This window comes from Rattus norvegicus, chromosome 7 (genome assembly GCF_021556685.1).
Source record: "Rattus norvegicus strain SHRSP/BbbUtx chromosome 7, alternate assembly SHRSP_T2T, whole genome shotgun sequence".
NCBI lineage: Eukaryota > Metazoa > Chordata > Mammalia > Rodentia > Muridae > Rattus > Rattus norvegicus.
The window spans coordinates 30,804,705-30,819,208 of record NC_141540.1 but is presented as its reverse complement, the minus strand read 5'-3'; the positions used below and the strand labels follow the sequence as shown (position 1 = coordinate 30,819,208).

The window sequence follows — 14,504 nt, the reverse complement described above, 5'->3', positions numbered from 1 at the left end:
AGCAACAGCCAGGTAGGCCTGGCTTGCTATAAAAGGGACCATTTGTCCTCTCTTCGCTCTCTTTGCCCCTTTTCTCTTTCTCTCTCTACCTCTACTCCCTTTCAACCCTCCTTCCCATGTCCCCAAATAAACTTCATTCTATACCAGCCCCATTGTGTGCTGGTACCTCAGGAGGGAGGGATGCCCAGCATGGGCCCGCTAAGGCATCCCCTCCCACCACACCATATCTGGCTCTGCAAATCATATCATTAGCATTACAAAACACATCACTGTATGTACCTGCATACCCACGTACATACACACACACACACACACACACACACACACACACACACACACACACAGAAACACACCCATGCACCCACATGTACACTGATGACTGTACCTTGCTTTTCAGAAACTGTCAAACGGTCTCCTACTGCCCTAGCTGTAGACTCTGAGACCCTATGTGAGTTAGGAAGGGTCATGAGAAAGGGATTTAACACCTGTTTCTAAAGCTTATTTATGGTTTACCCACCATGCATCTTCTTATTGACTTAGTGTAAATATAAAGGAATATTTAAGAATAAAACCTGGGCTGGAGAGATGGCTCAGAGCACTGACTGCTCTTCCAGAGGTCCTGAGTTCAATTCCCAGCAACCACATGGTGGCTCACAACCGTCTGTAATGGGATCCGATGCCCTCTTCTGGTGTGTCTGAAGACAGTGACAGTGTACTCACATACATAAAGTAAATAAAATTTAATATACAAAAAGAAATAAATCTTAAAAGGAAAAAGAATAAAACCTAGGGACTAAAGAGATGGCTCAGCAGTTAGGAGGGCATTCTACTTTTGCTGAGGACCTGAGTTCAGTCCCCAGCACCCCCGTCAAGGGGCTTACAATTACCTCAAGTCCAGCTCCAGGGCATCTCACACCTTTTTGTCTCTGAGGGCACTTGCACTCATGTACACATACCCCCACATGCCACACTCACATACACATACAAATACAAGCGATTTAAAACTAAAAGTAAAGCTAGGCGGGCAGGTTCTCTGAGTTGGACGCCAGCCTCGTCTACACAGTGAGTTCCAAGACAGTCAGGGCTACAACAACAAAACTAAAAGTAATAAATACATAATAAATAAATAAATAAAGTTCAAAATAAACTAACCTTTTAATAATATTAAAAATCAGGTCAGGAGGTGGTGGTTCACGCCTTTAATCCTAGCACTCAGGAGGCAGAAACAAGCAGATCTCTGTCAGTTTGAGGTCAGCCTGATCTACAGAGTGAGTTCCAGTACAGCCAGAGCTATATAAAGAAACCCTGTCTAAAACAACAACAGACTAATACAGACCCAACAGGATGGCTCTATAAGTAAAGACATTTGCTGAGCAAGCCCAGAAACCTGAGTGCTAACCTGGTAGAAGGAAAAAACTGATTTCACAATGCTGTCTTCTGGCCTCTGCAAGCCTGCTGCAGCATGAGTGTCTCCACCACACACACACACACACACACACACACACACACACACACACACACATCACACATGAGCACACACATGCATATCACACACATATTACATACATGCACACACATGCATATCACATGCATATCACACAATGCTTATCACACTCATGCATTTCACACACATTCATATCGCACTCATGCATTTCACACTCATGCATATCACACAATGCATATCACACTCATGCATATCACACACATACACACATGCATATCACATGCATATCACATGCATATCACACAATGCTTATCACACTCATGCATTTCACACACATGCATATCGCACTCATGAATATCACACCCCTGCATATCACACACATGCATATCACACACATACACTCACATGCATATCACACATATGCATATTGCACTCATGCATATCACACTCATGTATATCACACACATGCATATCACACTCATGCATATCACACACATACACACATACATCTCATATACATGCACACACATATCTCACATACATGTACACTGAAAACCACTTTAAAAACTAACAAATACAATGATGCCATAAGGTGGCCTTAATCCACATCTACAGAAAAGCTTGATTCTTCCTCACCCTGGTGGTTATTAATCAGATGGGCTTCACACTGAGATCAGGAAAAGAATATTAATATTGGCCATGTTTCACCCTTGTGCCAAATGTACACATTCTTCCAGTCCCCATTTGTTAGTATTCACTCTTCTTACAACTCCTCACGGCTGTCACGTGCCAGGCTCCGTGTTTACTTGCTTCACTGTGTTCTATTTCTTTCCCAATAGTTACTGTTAATCTGTTTTATGCAAGAAACCAGGGCTGATCCGTAGTAAGTCTCTGAATTCAACAGCTTGGAACTGAATGCTAGCATCTAGCACAGGGCTGAACTGAGGGTCCAAAACCCTATCCCAACAGTACCTATGTGGTCTGTATTTTTGGCTGTCTCACATCCCCTGGCTTTACGTTGGTTTCAGGAGCAGCACTAGATTAGCATCTGGGGTTCCCTCAAGTCTCAGTTGTGTTCTTCAGCTCCTGGCTGCTCTTCCAGCCATGGGATTAGCTCATCACATATTTTGGCACCAGTGACCGAGTCAAATACAAACACATGATCTCACTCAGGCCCTCATAGACACCATGACCCAATGCTAAGACTTCGAGTCAAGTCTTCTGACTTTGCACCTGGAGGTGCTATAGTCATGTTTCTTTCCACGATGTGGAATCCACGTTGTTGAGCCCACATCGGGACAGTGGATCCCAGCTCAGGAACACTGAGCCCAAGCCTACGAATGTCGTTTGAGCACCAGGATGAAGCCCGCAGGAACCAGAACTAAGCCTTGGTTCTGCAGTTCCATAAGCAAGTTTTACTTCAGTAAAATGGAATGGGACCCCAGTTCTGCAATCCTCCCGTTTATGGATGTCACTTACAACAAAGACTGACAGAACTGATAATATTCTTTTCCGGGGTCCCTAAGGGTTTGGCTTGCAAGCAGTCTCACGTGACCAGCACAATGCTACCCCTTAGCACTGAATACAAATGACTTCATGTGGGTCAGTATTCTTGGATTCACCAACCAGTCATCTGCTCCTTATCACGTTCCAAAGTCTCCTGACTACCTGGTCACAGAAAGGACCTGAGATTAAACCATGTACTGTCATTTTACATGGCCACATTAACTAGTGCTCGCATTGGAAACTGTAACCTCTGTATGTCATCTCTTGAGCAGGAAGCCAAACATAGCCATCTTTCTACCTCCTGAGCAACCCCATGCACGTGAACACTTTTCATATCCTTTAGGGGCGTCACAGGACGGTCCTGAAGCCTGTCTGGGCGAAGGGCCTCTGCCATACTCTGCCATTGGCTTTTCAGTCTATCACATGTATGTCCATAGGACACTATCTTCAAAAAACAACTCCAACACTCATTTCGTTTGGAGGCAATACGATGTGGAAGCAGGGGTCCCCGCTTTAACTTGCATGTAAATCTCCTAGTCGGCTCATGTTAAAATGCAAATACCTACCTTAGATGCACAGAACACATGAAACTCAAGAAGGATGACCAAAATGCGAATGATTCACTCCTTCTTTAAAAGGGGAACAAGGGGCTGGAGAGGTGGCTCAGCGGTTAAGAGCACTGACTGCTCTTCCAGAGGTCCTGAGTTCAAATCCCAGCAACCACATGGTGGCTCAAAACCATCTGTAAAGAGATCCAATGCCCTCTTCTGGTGTATCTGAAGATAGCTACAGTGTACTTATATATAATAAATGAATAAATCTTAAAAAAAAAAAAATAAAAGGAGAACAAGAATACCCTTGGCAGGGAATAGGGCGGCAAAGTTTAGAACAGAGGCAGAAGGAACACCCATTCAGAGCCTGCCCCACATGTGGCCCATACATATACAGCCATTCAATTAGACAAGATGGATGAAGCAAAGAAGTGAACTGAGAACGGGACCCCCGTTGAAGGAATCAGAGAAAGGACTGAAAGAGCTTGAAGGGGCTTGAGACCCCATATGAACAACAATGCCAACCAACCAGAGCTTCCAGGGACTAAGCCACTACCCAAAGACTATACATGGACTGACCCTGGGCTCCAACCTCATAGGTAGCAATGAATATCCTAGTAAGAGCACCAGTGGAAGGGAAAGCCCTTGGTCCTGCCAAGACTGAACCCCCAGTGAACGGGATTGTTGGGGGGAGGGTGGTAATGGGGGGAGGATGGGGAAGGGAAACCCATAGAGAAGGGGAATGGGAGGGGTTAGGGGGATGTTGGCCGGGAAACCGGGAAGGGGAATAACAATCGAAATGTAAATAAGAAATACTCAAGTTAATAAAGATTTAAAAAAATAGTTAAAAATATGAAAACATGGGGTTGGGGATTTGGCTCAGTGGTAGAGCGCTTGCCTAGCAAGTGCAAGGCCCTGGGTTCGGTCCCCAGCTCCAAAAAAAAGAAAAGAAAAAAAATATGAAAACATAAAAAAAAATGCAAATTCCTGGAATGGGGCCTCAGAGTCAGTTTTTCTCACACATTCTCAGGCTTATTACATTAGTCGTAAAGGATCCGGCCGAGGAGTGGAGGATTCGTCAAGTACGGATTTGAGAACCAGAGGGACCAAGTTCAAAATGGAGATTGGTCCTTTAGTAGTCAGACACTTAGCAGAGCAGCTTTTGCTTGTTCATTGGCAAGACCAGAAGGTTACCCTTCAAAGTCTAAACCTTAAAGATTAACAATAAAGGTGCCCTCTTCTCCTAACTGTGGCACCGCTGGCCCTTAGAGCTAGATAGCCCTTCGCTGTAAGGCCTGTCCCGTGCATTAAAGCCCAGCCTCTGCCCACCGGACAGCAAGCTTCCCTTCCCGCTGATAATCAAAATTCTCTGCAGGTGAGACAAGAGGGAAGGGCACAAAATCAGCCCTGGTTCGAAGCGGCCCTCTAGGTCTACACGTGATGCCAGATAACTTAGGTCCTCTCTGGGCTCCCTAACTTCCTAATAGTCTCCAGGCCTGGTGTTAGCTCTTCTTTTCTGTCCCAAAAGTCCTCTGGCACAGAGGATCCAGGTTCAGTTCCCAGCACCCACAGTGTCTCACAACTGCCTATAACTCTAGTTCTAGGGAATATGACATTCTTTTCTGACCTCAGGCTCCTGTAGAAACATGGTACACATGCATGTAAATACATGAACTCAGACACACACACGCACACACACACACACACAACTATATGTATTTTTTTTTTTGAGACATGGTTTCTCTGTTTAACAGAGCTGTGGCTATCCTGGAACTCACTCTGAAGACCAGGCTGACCTCAAATTCACAGAGATCCACCTGCTTCTGCTTCCAGAATGCTGGGATTAAAGGCATTCACCACCACCTCTAACTAAGTAAATTTATTTTTAGAGGCTACAGGACTATGGTATTAATTTAAAATGTCTAACAAGTATATTCAGTTATTTAAAAGTTCTTTCCCTGAGCCGGTGAGACAGGTCAGCAGGTAAAAGCACTTGATGCCCAAACCTGACTTCTATCTACCCTGGTGCCCACAAAAGCCACATGCGGGGGCCTGAATCTGTAATCCCAGCACAGTAGGCTACAGTAAGATGGGGAGATGGAGACAGGAGAACAGACAGGAAACTGTGGGCCAGAGAGACAGGAGTGTGCAGAACGGACTCCCAAAACTTGTCCTGTCCTCCAGAGGCACCATGATGCACACACGCATGTGTGCCTGTGCACACACCCAAAAAATTCCTCCCCTGTGGGATGATGTCACAGGTGAGGCAGGTACAAGATAGAAGGAGGCCTGTCATTGGATGAGAAGGAAAGATGGGCGGGAGAGAAGTTTGAAGGAAGAGGAGGAGACTGGAACAGAAAGGAGGAAGAGACAGGAGAGGGAGAGATGCGGCGGCAGGATAATATGGCAGATGATGTTAAGATTCCGTGCTGTAGGGGTTGGGGATTTAGCTCAGCAGAAGAGCGCTTGCCTAACGAGCGCAAGGCCCTGGGTTCGGTCCCCAGCTCCGAAAAAAAGAAAAAAGAAAAAAAAAAAAAAAAAGAAGAAGAATCCACGCTGTACCTTTATAGGTTGTTATGAATGTTTTTAAGGGATGGATGTGAATTGGGCTTTGTATGTTTAGGTGGGCAATTATATCTTATCAATTGGGCCAAAGGTTATTGTGTTGTGTGTTCTTTCATGTAGCGATTTAAGTGTAAGAAAGTGTGTGGCGGCTGGACCGGGCTGCCACAGAGATGGGATGTGTGTTTCTGGCATGGTGGCAGCCTGCCTTGAGAACTAGATAGGTAGAGAGATTGCTGACGGCTCAGAGAGAGGCCTTCGGCAGTGTGATAGGGGATGGAGCAGAGTGGGTGAGACGCTTTGCTGACTGAGAATTAAGATATCCAGCAGATATCTTGGGGCACCGCGGTGCCGGACCTAGCGGGATAAAAAACAGCTTTATATTTTTACAACAACACTCCCAGGACACACAGAAGACATTTCTCTGACGCTGATGACAAACGTAGCCATCTATACGTGTACGCACCTATATTTTCCATGATCATAGTGACTGGATACAGCTCCTCCACGACAGCCGACCAGTCTTTGAGAACCATATCACCCAGTTCGTCCAGGTCTCTGTAGAATCTGACAGGAAGCCCTTTACCGATGATCTTAGCCTTGAGCTTCCCAACCTTCACTTTCCCCTGCCTGTCCACCTGATAACCTGAGGACAGCTTCTCCTCTTCCTCCTCTTCCTCCTCACTGAAGGTCCGCAGCAGCGAGTTTGATGTCCGGAAGTAGAAAAATTGAAATTGAGATTTCTTCCGAAATGCCGCCTGGATGATCTCGAACTCTGTCAGGCTGCAGTTGGGGGTCTTCAGGACCCAGGGATAACCATTTTTGGCAGCAACATATAGATTCTGTTCCCCCTTGGATAAACTTTCCAAGTCCTTCACTTTGGATAACAGGAAAGGGGTATAGTCGGGGAGGAAATCTCCATAGGTCTGCCCCAGCAGGCAGATAAAAAATGGGAAGCATCTGTTCACGTAGTCCAGGCAGAGTTTTAGGTGCTGAGAGTGTAGGCAGGAGTATTGTCGGAACTGGTTATTGGTGAAAGATTTATGGGCCTTCAGGGCTGACCATCTCAAGTCCACAGCTTTGAAGTAGGTGCCCCGGGAGCTGCAGAAGTCATTAAGCTGAGGGAAGATGGTTTTGGCTAAAAAGTCTCTCTCGTCTTGGAAATCTATAGTGGAACAGATGTAAGGTCGGATAGGTTTCTGGCGCTTTAAAATGGGTTGGCTGTTGTATCTTTGTGCAGTCTCGATTGCCTCCTCAATCATCTCACTCAGCTGCGGGATAACGTCACACTTAGAAGAAAGAAAGTTTCATCCTGACCCAGTGGCCAAGGTCCACGGCTTGGGTGTTCTCTTAACTTTGTTTGCTTTAAGCAATTGGTCGGCCTCATCCAAATCACTTCTTTAAATTGTCTCTGGTGGAAGGGATGCCACAGTTAAGCAATCTAGTTTGAGTGAGGGCAAGAAAGGCAAAACAGATTTATTTTAGGATCATGGGCCATTTGTGTCTCCCCTGACCCACCTCCCCACCCCCAAGCTTTGGCTGAACGACTAACAGCTCATAAGATGAGCAGAGTGGGCCTCCCTTCTTCCCCAGAGTCCCAGCCCATTGTCCCAGATCTTTTGGCCAACCACTACCTCTGTCGCACAGAGACGTAAACACCAAGGCGAGGTGATTAAGAAAAGGAAGCTAAGTCCACAAATGGACCCAGGAGTAGTTAGAAGTAACTTTAGCCAGGGAAGATTCATGACAAGTAGCCAAGGCGAGATGAGACTAGCTATAAACCCCAGGTCAGCCCAGGAAGACAGGCCAAAGACCAAGACCAAGGCAAGCAGCCAAACTAAGTCTCCATCGGGGAGCCTGACAGGGCTCTATGGTTTTACTTCCTCTTTAGTTCTACGGGCTCACACGACCTTCCGCTCACCTACTGGAATTTAATCCCACCGAGCTAACAGAAAACACCCTAGTGACGACACGACTTTGCCTGCAAAGGCTAAAGGTATTTATGAAAACGGCTTTTTATTTGGTACAGCTTACTTCCACACCAAATTATATTTATTTCTTTCATACGTAGTAAAACATTTGTCAGAAGTATAGAACAGGTCTTAAGATATCCTAACAGCATGTTAAATCCATGCCTTGAGAAAAAAAATTACTAAGCCTCTGCATTGAAGTGTCTCAGTAATACCAGGGTAAACACCCAGATCAAGGGGCAAAAGTCCGGACAGGATAAACAGAGCATCCAAAGTCAGAGTGAAAAGTCAGGCTTGCTTGCTAGCTTTAATTAACTTGTTTGTTGGGGGGTGGGGTGTGTGTGTGTGTGTGTGTGTGTGTGTGTGTGTGTGCAAGCACATGCGCATACCTGTGGCACTTGCACACACATGGGTGTACCATAGATGTCCTGTGGACATCAGAGGACAACTCTTGGGAGTCAGTTCTCTCCTTCCATCATGTAAGTTAAGGGCAACAAACTCAGGTCATTAAACTTGGTAGCAAGTGCTTTACCGACAAGAGCCATCATGAGGGTCTCAACATCAAGATTTATATACAGGTGAGCCCGAACATTATAATGTCACCATACAGAGAGAGGGTAGGCGCGAGATGTGATGGGGACCATACATCAGTGTGTAGAAACATCTGTCCTAGAAGTTTTGTAATAAATAAGCAGTGTAGAAAGGTCTGTTTTTTTTTTTAATTTCACAATGTTTCCTTCAAAAATTCTAAAAAGACAACAGAATAAACACTATGGGTATTTTGTAAATAGAAGCCTCACCTGTCTCATAGGAGACTAGAAATAGATCATCAATCCTTGCAAAATAAAAATAAAAACAAAACAAACCCTCTGTCATCTCTCATTTCCACGTGAACAGAGGTCATATCTGTGTGTGAAGGAGTATGTGTGTGTGTGGAGTATTGGGAAGGGGAGGGTTGTGCAGGCAGAAGCCAGATGTTTGCCTTCAATACGCTTCTCAGGTGTCATTCACCTTATTTTTGAGGTAAAGTCTACCATTTGTTTAGAATTTTCCCAGGGGACTTCCTGTCTCCACCTCCCAGTAGCAGAATTACAAGCACAAGGCCTTGCTTTTGTAAGTGGGTTCTAGGAAGGGAACTGCGGGTCCTTGTGTTAACATGACAGGCACTTTACTAGCTGGCCTGCCTTCCCAGCCCTCCTCTTCCCCTTCTCCTCCCCTCCTCCTTCTCCTCCTCCTGCTCCTCCTCCTCTTCCTCCTCCTCCTCCTGTTCCTCTTCCTGTTACTCCTCCTGTTCCTCCTCTTCCCCCCTCCCCCTCCCCCTCCTCTTCTTTAGCCTCTTGAAATGGAGTCTCACTGTTATCCTGGCTGGTCTCCTAAGTGCTGAAGTTCGGGTGCACACCCCCATGCCCTGCCCAGTCTTCAGATATTACTTCTAACTTACTGTCCTTTCTCTAGACACTTGACATGCAGATGCGTTCAGGATGGGTCCTAGGGAATACTTGTTGAAGGTAATGCTCTTGCAGAGGACCCAAGTTCCGTTTCAAGAACCTACATGGACGCTCATAACCTTCTGTAACTCTAGTTCCTGGGGAGCCAATGCCCTTCTCCAGCTTCTGAGGGCAACTGTCATACACATGGCACACATAGACTCATGCAAGCTCACACACCTATCCATAAAAATAAAGTAACAAAAAGAAATCTGTTCAAGTACCCGAAATCCGTGATTCAGTGATTCTGCTCTCTGGGAATCACTCTCAACCAACGAAGCAGAGGGGTAAAAACAAAAACAAAAAACAAAATAAAAAAAAAGCCCTACACATGTAAAGACATCTTTTCATTACTACAGAAAGAATAAAAGAAAGCAAGAACTATGCCAGGCATGGTCACACATACTTTTAGTCCCAGCACTTGGGAGGCAGAGGCAGATGGATCTCTGTGAGTTCGAGGCCAGCCTGGTCTATGATGTGAGTTCCAGGATAGCCAAAACTTCATAGAGAAACCCTGCCTTGAAAAATGAATGAATGAATGAATAAGACAAATAAGCAAAAGAGAGCAAGTTCTATGCACAGGTGGTACACCTTTGGTCATAGTATTCAGGAAGCAGAAGCAGGAAGGTGAAGGTCAGTGAACCTAAAACACACTGAAGTGTGTCTTCATTTCAGACCAGCAGACACTACGTGAAACTACAAATGGGCACTCCCATAAGCTGCAACTTAGCATACAGCAGCACACAATTTGGAGGTGCAGACTTATCCAAGTTTATTTCTTTTCATTCTTTCAGTATGGTGTATAGTTTTCTTCATACTGAAATTATGTCTTTATTAATTCCCACATATTAATTTTTCTCTAATACAAATGAAGTTTCTGTTTCAAGTTTTACATTTTTGCAAGATGAGGGCAAGACTTAATTTTTATAGATTCATCAAAATTGATAATTTACCAGATTTTCATATTCGTTTGAGACAATTAAAAAAAAAACTAAGGTACTATGTATCTGGGATACATAAATGATAATTACAAAAAAATTACAAAATAAGGAACTTCAATCTCTCTCTCTCTCTCTCTCTCTCTCTCTCTCTCTCTCTCTCTCTCTCGTTTTGTTTTTTTAGAGACAGGATCACTCTATGTAGCTGTCCTGGAACTCACTCTGTAGACAAAGCTGTCTTCCAACTCATAGATCAGCCTGCCTCTGCCTCTCAAATGCTGAGATTAAAGGCGAGCATCAGGCTGGAGAGATGGCTGAGAGATTAATAGCACTGACTGTTCCTCCAGAGGTCCTGAGTTCAATTCCCAGCAACCCAGCAACCACATGATGGCTCACAACCACCTGTAACGGGATCTGATGCCCTCTTCTGGTGTCTCTGAAGACAGCGACAGTGTACTTGCATATAAAATAAATACATCTTTAAAAATAAAATAACCTATGTTATTAAAGATGCTCCCCATGGATTTAAAAAAATAAAAAAATAAAAATAAAGGCGAGCATCACCAGGTCCAGCAATTTTGCTAAAATATATCCAAATTGTTTCTTTGTCTTATTGTGGACCATCCTAGTGAGTGTGGAAGCCTCTTGAGTCTTTCTGAAATGTTTGTTAGTACTTTGTTTCAGAGTAACAGCTGCTGTTGGGTTACTTGAGTTTGAGATTTAATATGCACAGTAAAATACTTTTTAAAGACATGAAAGAAAGAAATCTGTTGAGAAGGGGTTCAGTAGCATCTGGACCTATGTGACTCAAAATGCACCATGCACATGCATAAAACTAAGAGAAACATTTTTAAAGGAAAACTAACCCAAAATGGATCCAAGAGTTAAATGTCAGATCTACCCCCTTTAAGTGTGCAGCTTGATGAGTTCATTAAGCACCCACCATTATCAAGGTCGAGAATGTCCCCATCATGGGCTGGAGAGATGGCTCAGTGTTTAAGAGCACTGACTGCTCTTCCTAGAGGTCCTGAGTTCAAATCCTAGCAGCCACATGGTGGCTCACAGCCATCTGTAAGAAGATCTGATGCCCTCTCCCAGGGTCTGAAGACAGCTACAGTATACTTATATATAATAAATAAATAAATCTTAAAAAGTAGAATGTCCCCACCTAGGTTCCAAAATTCTCTTCTATGACATTCTACTGTGTCCTTACTCAGGTTACATCCTGAACTTGCACTTACATCCAGGTGTACAAGCACATCCCTGTGGTTCTACACTCAGGAGTGCCCAAAGTTGGAGGCTAACCTGGGCTACATAGTGGCTTTTAAACCAGCCCAGGCTAGCTAGAAAGATCTTGTCACAATGAATGAATGAATGAATGAATGGGTACATTTACTTACAGTGCACCTCCACTATTAATACCTGCCCATGGTCTGTAGGTACAGAGGCCATATCTTCATTGGTCACCAGTGAAATTCCAGCCCCTAGCATAATACATAGCACATGGCAGACCCTGTATTTGTTGTATTAACGGGAGAGATGGATGGAGGAAAGGAAGGAACAAATCAATCAACCTTGTGTTTCACCTTGGTATCTACTCCATGCCTCAATTCTTTAATGCTCCCAAATGCTAAGGGCTTTCCTGCCTTGGTCTCCCCATAGCTGGATTAAACCTGCCTATGAAGGGTGCTATTCCTACCCCTACCTGCATCTCCTTTGCTCAAGGAGTAAACCACAAACAAGGAAGGTAGCCATTGCCAGTAGTGTCCATAAGTATACAGTGTTAAAGAGAAAAACTAGCTGGGAGTGGTAGCACATTGCTTTAATCCCAGCATCTGCAGGCAAAGGCAAGGGGAGGCCAGCTTGGTATACAAAGCAAGGTCCAGGACACCCAGGGATACATACAAGAATAAAAATTAAAACAAACATTTTTTTTTAAAAGCGTCCTTGGAGAAATGGCCCAGTGGATAAGAACACTTGCTCTTGCAGAGAGTCAGGGGTCCAACCCCAGCACCCACAGGGTGGCTCACTAGGAAACAAGAGAATCAGATTCAAGGGTGGGAAACTTAATAGCCCTATGGAGTATCAGTGCTAGGGGGGAAAGACAGAGCGGACTGGACACTAGAGATCAGTGACAGGTCAAAGTCTGAACATGGGGACACACTAGGAATCCAAGAAACTGTGTGTGTGTGTGTGTGTGTGTGTGTGTGTGTGTGTGTGTGTGTGTGTGTTCTCTATCCTCTTAGCGAACCTGGAGTTTGTCATCTTGGCTCTGCTGTCTAGCCAGAGAGCCCTATCTGTCTCTACCAAAACCACCCCACCCCCAGCATTGGTTAGACCAGCATCTGATGTTATGTGAGAGCTGAAAACCCTAATTCAGGTCATAGTTCCAGTAGGGCAATCATTTTATCCACTAAGTCATCTCTCCTCAGCTCTCTCTCTCTCTCTCTCTCTCTCTCTCTCTCTCTCTCTCTCTCTCTCTCTCCTTTCTTCTCTCTCTGGGGCTCTGGGGACCATCATCTGCAGAAACTTCTACCCACAAAAAGCACCAGCTTTATTTTGAAGGACGAATCTCATTCTCAGTTCCTCCCAGGTGCAGCCCGATCTACCTCCCACTGGCCAGTTAAGATGCATTCACAGTTTCGGAACACTTGCTTACTTGCTCGATTTAGAAAGAGACAGATAGAAAGAAAGAGGGTGGTGTTGGGCTGTCAAACGCAGAAACGGGCATCCTTTTCCAAAAGCACAAAGAAATAAGATGCTGATATGCCCTAAACACAACACAACACAACACAGAGGCATTAAGCCTTTGTCTTACATTTCTCTGTGCTTTGGCAAATGTAGGTAAATGAGACAGATGTAAATAAGCCATCGCCACATTATGTAAACACCAAACCACAGATTCAAGATCTGCAAGTCTAAATTCTCAAAGTTGTCCAAGGGTCTAGGACACTGTTACTGAAAAGCTTGCCTTCGGGAATTTGGATTACCTGAAAACAACTCCAATTTTCTTGGAGAAAGAGGTGATAGAACGGGTGTGTTAGAGGCAGGCACCCGTGCTGGTGAAAATTTTGTTAAAATGAGACAAAAGAGCTTAGAGAACATTTCGGAATGCACAGGCTGGCCTTAGGGACTTCCCTCACCAGAGAGCCTCTCTTGCTGTCTGTCGGAAGGCGGAAAGGTGTTTCTATGAAGTTACAAAGCCACAATCCAGGCTATTTTGCAAGCACTGCGGCTTTTGCTTTCAAGTATCTGCAAATGTCCTTTCCTGTTCTATGCTAGCCTGGACTTCACCACCGTGCTCTCCAGCCGAATCACAAGAGGGACTCTAGATTGCCAGGTCATTCCTTGATATTTAATGGGGATGTCAAAGGAACTTGGGTTCTTGGAGTTTCCTTGGGGGTTGGTGAACCCCCACCACCCTCTACTGCAAATCAAACCAGAGAGGTCTGGAGTTGCGGGCAGCGCAACGCCAAGTGAAAACCTGAATGACGCGCTAGAAAGCCGACCTGGAAACCGGCGTGCTACCATCAGCCAGAGGCGGAGCCCAGAATCCGTAGCTGGCCCTCTGACACGGCGAGACTAGGGCCACGCGGGGCGACTTTCCAAAGCCGCCTCTGAAAATTGTGTGCATTAGAGTCCTAGAACAAGCATAGATCTATTCTGCAATCCGAATTAGGTGGAAATCTAAATCACTCAGGAGACATTTCCCGCGGACACAAGACCAGAGTAAGCGCAAGGGCCAAACTACGCAACTGGCTTAGACGCCAGAGACTACAATTCCCAGCATTCTTGAGACTAGCGCGTTGCATGCCGGAAACTGTAGTTTCTCACCACCATCCAAACGCACTCCGGATATTCAACCCCTCACAAATTTCTCTTTTGCGAAAAGAAACGCCCAAAAGAAAGGTGACGGCGAACGTAGCGCTGAAAGGGCTCGTAACGTGACCCACGTCGTAGACGGGAAAAGGGTATAAACCACATTGTCTTGGCTACGGTTTCCCCTAGTCACGGAACAAACGTTCTCTAAGAGCCGGAAGTGGTTC

At 45.1% G+C, this 14,504-nt stretch overlaps 1 protein-coding gene across 8 annotated transcripts in view; it reads right to left on the bottom strand.

Annotated features, from left to right (window-relative positions):
• Ttc41 (tetratricopeptide repeat domain 41) overlaps nt 1–14,504 on the bottom strand; it is a 64,004-nt gene that overhangs the window by 48,633 nt on the left and 867 nt on the right. For 3 of the 8 annotated variants that reach the window (XM_087557819.1, XM_087557822.1, XM_087557817.1), the window contains exon 2: nt 6,530–7,504. In XM_087557819.1, coding sequence (XP_087413945.1) covers nt 6,530–7,325 — 796 coding nt within the window. In that variant the 5' untranslated portion in view covers nt 7,326–7,504. 8 annotated transcript variants of the gene reach the window in all.